Source organism: Pterocles gutturalis, unplaced genomic scaffold, assembly GCF_000699245.1.
Source record: "Pterocles gutturalis isolate BGI_N339 unplaced genomic scaffold, ASM69924v1 scaffold36000, whole genome shotgun sequence".
NCBI lineage: Eukaryota > Metazoa > Chordata > Aves > Pterocliformes > Pteroclidae > Pterocles > Pterocles gutturalis.
This window is the reverse complement of record NW_010139426.1, coordinates 13,725-17,813: the sequence shown is the minus strand read 5'-3', so window position 1 is coordinate 17,813 and position 4,089 is coordinate 13,725. Positions and strand designations below refer to the sequence as shown.

Below are 4,089 nucleotides of genomic sequence, written 5' to 3'. Positions count from 1 at the left end.
CGGGGTGACCCCCAGTCCCACGGGCTCCCGGCCGCTGCTGGGGGGGAGGGCAGCGCCGTGCTGGGTTTTTAAGCCGTGGGCTGGCCTGCGGGGTGCTGGGGCTCAGGCGCAGCGGCGTGGAGAGCACAGATCTCCCGAGCAGAGCAGTTGGTGCTGGCAGATTGTTTCTTGCACCTTTTTTTTGGCGTTGTGCAGGGTGTCTAGAGCTAAAGTTAGCACGGCTCTTAGGGCGGGTGCTTTTGAGGTTTTATGCTCTCTAGTGAGTAACAAAACCAGACGAGCCGCTTGCTGGCTCCAGCTGTTTTGTGGCCGAAATAAGGAACTGGCGAGCGCTGGAACAGAGACGTGCCTGGAGCTCTTCCTGCTGCTCTCACACAGAAAGTGCTGTGCTGGGCATCGGCACATACCGTGGTTTTTAGAAGAGTGAAAGCCTTCATTAAGCGAGCTTAGTTTTTTACCTTTCTGGTTAACCTTGTAATTTCCAACAGCTCTTTCCATGCTCTTCAAGATAAGTTTTACCTGCAGACAGCGAAAAGGGTCTGATAGTCTGGAGCCTAGGGGCAACCGTCTGATTGGTGTTGCGAGCACAAATTGTTGGACTAGGAACACATTCTTCAGGGCTGGTTGATGTTCCAGCTTCTCATTTCTTGCATAACAATAAAATAAATACACGAAGATATGTGGTGTGGGTGAGCGTTGTCATGCAGGAGGCATGCGAGATACAACAGCAGGCATCTCTCCCAAGTACAAAAAGTTTTATTTCTGCAGAATATTGTCAATATAGTTATTTATAACTGTTTTTACAGGTTTTGCATCTGAACTGTTACCATTCCTTTGTCCTTCCATGTGGTGCTACAGTGTGGTCTCTGGTTTCTACCTGTTTGTCCAATCGGGTTATGACTGAACACAAACACAAAAGGAAAATAAAGTGCCTTAGCTGCTGAGCAGCTCTTCTCCCCCGTACAATTTCTGCTGCAAAAAGTTGGTTGTATGGAAAACATAAGGAATCTTGCCTTTTGTAGCTATCTAAAGAAGTATTTTAAGTATATGGGGGTTTTTCCAGTGTAGGGTTGTAATTGGAGAGGGATGAGCTTACTTGTCTTTCAGTGGGTAAGAGGTTTTCTGTCCCTAGCTGTAAGCCTTCACTTCTCTGTCAGTGCTATTATGTTCTGTATTTAAATGTCGGCAACTAATTTTACTCTTTCAGATGAAGTACTTTATAAGTAGGCTCACTGCAAATTAGATGTCAGTTAAGTAGCTGTAAAAATTATGAACTTCTTAATTCTAGTCATGTAGCAAATCAAAATTAGATCAGCTTTTCAGTTCAGAAGTGTGATGGTTGCAGCATTCTCTGAAGAACAATAGTTGTGTTTCCTCCTGGTCCAGGATCTTGACACCCTCATACCCTCCGCCCTCTCACCGCTGTAATAATTCAGTCTGAATAAAGAACTGCGGAACTGCTTCTCCGACAGGTAGTGGTGGGCAGCACCGTTTGAATCTTAATGCTACTGAAATTAGAGCAGGTATCATAATGCCTTCAAGTGTCGTGATGCAAAGGACAACTTTCTGGAAGAAGTGTTTGGGGGTTTTGTGGAGCTGTCGGTAGGAACGAGGATCCTTCTTTCTGCCCTTACCAGTGATGTTAGGGAGAGTGGGTAGCTGCCAGAGCCGTGAGGATGTGGAAATGGTGACAGGCACCACGGTGCTCAGCCTGTCCGCCTGGGCTCCCCTCCTGTGCTCCCCCTGGGAAGCACCTCACCGGCTTCTGCCCCTCTCCTCTTGGTGGTGGAGGCAGGCCCAGCGCCCAGCCTTCCCCAGCTCTGATCTCCCTGGAGGGCCGGGGCACTTCCACTGGGAATCTTCTCTCCCTGCCACTCAGGGAGGTGAGGCAAGGACCTCCCCCTTCTCCTGTGCCCCTCTGCCCCTTCAGAGCACAGTGCCCTCTGCTCCAGCCCCCCCGTTTCCTGCCGTCCCGGGCCCCACTGGCTCTGTGGGGCGTTTTTGTCTCTTTGTGCAGAGGGAGGGACTCTTCTGTTGCGGGCGAGGACTGGTGGGGCCCTGCCTGCAGCGCTGGGCAGAGGGGAAGCACAGCAGGGCTTGACTGCCCTGCAGTAGCACTAAGCGGGCTGCAAAACAAGTAACCAGTTAGTTTAAGAACTTTTAAAACTTTGTCTCAAATAAGCCCGTTCTATTCTTTATTTATTTGTTTTTATTTCAGTCATTGTTCGTTTCTCTCAAATATCTGATGTAGAATCCTATCATGTGTTCAATCCTTCAGATAACATGCATTTTACTCTGGAACGAAAAAAAAAGGGTGCTGGTTGGTTTGGTGTGTTTTCTTTATTGTGGTTTTTTTTTTTTGTTTTGGTGGTTTGTTTGTTTTTTTTCTAATTTAATTAAAAGATTAATATAGCATATCCTATTGATAAACACTTGATTGTCCTGGATTTAACTTGCATGAAAAAGCATAGCACATAAGGATTGAAAAAGTGACTTGGAAAGTAATAAATCTAATTTAAGATAAAAGCAAAAATGGAAAAACATTTTTTAAATGTTACGTGTGGCATGTCTAAGTAACATGAGCAATGAAGCTGCTGAAATGAAGCCCTGAGTAATGCGTGAAAAATTCTGTTTGCCACAGATGGACCAGTCGTCTCCAACCTACATGCTTGCCAACTTAACCCACTTGCATTCTGAGCAGCTTCTGCAAGGCTTGAACCTCCTGCGCCAACATCACGAGCTCTGTGACATTATCCTGAGAGTTGGCGATGTCAAGATCCATGCTCACAAAGTGGTGCTTGCCAGCATCAGCCCGTACTTCAAAGCCATGTTCACGGGGAACCTCTCTGAGAAGGAGAACTCGGAGGTGGAGTTCCAGTGCATCGACGAGGCAGCCCTGCAGGCCATCGTGGAGTACGCCTACACGGGAACTGTGTTTATCTCGCAGGACACTGTAGAGTCGCTTCTTCCAGCCGCGAATCTTCTCCAGATCAAGCTGGTGGTGAAGGAGTGTTGTGCGTTTCTAGAAAGCCAGCTTGACCCTGGCAATTGCATCGGGATTTCTCGCTTCGCAGAGACCTACGGCTGCCATGACCTCTACTTGGCTGCTAACAAGTACATTTGTCAGAACTTTGAAGATGTTTGTCAGACGGAAGAATTTTTTGAGCTTACACACTCGGAGTTGGATGAAATTGTTTCCAATGACTGCTTGAATGTTGTGACAGAAGAAGCCGTTTTCTATGCACTCGAGTCGTGGATCAAATACGATGTGCAGGAGCGACAGAAGTACTTAGCACAGCTGCTGCATTGCGTGCGGTTGCCGCTGCTGAGCGTGAAGTTTCTTACGAGGTTATACGAAGCAAACCATCTCATTCGTGATGACCACACTTGTAAACATCTGCTAAACGAGGCCCTCAAATACCACTTTATGCCTGAACACAGACTTTCCCACCAGACCATGCTGATGACACGACCTCGCTGTGCTCCTAAAGTGCTGTGTGCTGTAGGAGGAAAAGCTGGCCTGTTTGCGTGTTTGGAAAGGTAAGGCATGGAAAAGTTGTTGCAGCACTTGAGTGGTGTGATGGTCACGCGTGTTTCCTATCGCCCTGGGTCAGGATTAAGACAGTTCTTGAAGAGCTGTGGTTTGCAGGACTGTAGTGAAATGTTTTCCTTCTTAAGAACTCCTCTAAGTTGTGTTTTTGAACAAGGACAAGCAGTGAATTCAATATGAAGCTCTTTGATTTCATGAGTAATCTTCAATGTTACGGGGTTTTCTTTGTGCCAGCACAAATAGCTATAAAATCTTATCCTAATTCTGTTGGTTGAGAATTTGGTTGAACGTACCCTTACCAATGCAGTAAATGTTTGCTGTGTCAAGGCAGACTCCCCAGACTGGTTCTACAGCTGAATTCGGGGATAATATTTTACTCTGAGTTTTTATTTTCTGTGACAGTTCCATGCTTGCATACATGGTAGGTATGCTTGCATCTGTGAGATTCAATCTGCAGTGCTGCACCCAGCTCTGGGGTCCCCAGCACAGGACAGTCACGGAGCTGCTGGAGCGGGGCCAGAGGAGCCACGGAGATGGAC

General features: G+C 47.2%; 1 protein-coding gene across 1 annotated transcript in view; it reads left to right on the top strand.

Annotated features, from left to right (window-relative positions):
* Nucleotides 1–2,641: 2,641 nt before the first annotated feature.
* The window catches only part of KLHL28 (kelch-like family member 28), a 6,970-nt gene continuing 5,522 nt past the window's right edge, over nucleotides 2,642–4,089 (top strand). Inside the window, exon 1 of the mRNA XM_010083345.1 lies at nucleotides 2,642–3,540. Within this exon, the coding sequence (XP_010081647.1) occupies nucleotides 2,642–3,540 (899 nt within the window). The remainder of the gene's footprint in view (nucleotides 3,541–4,089) is intronic.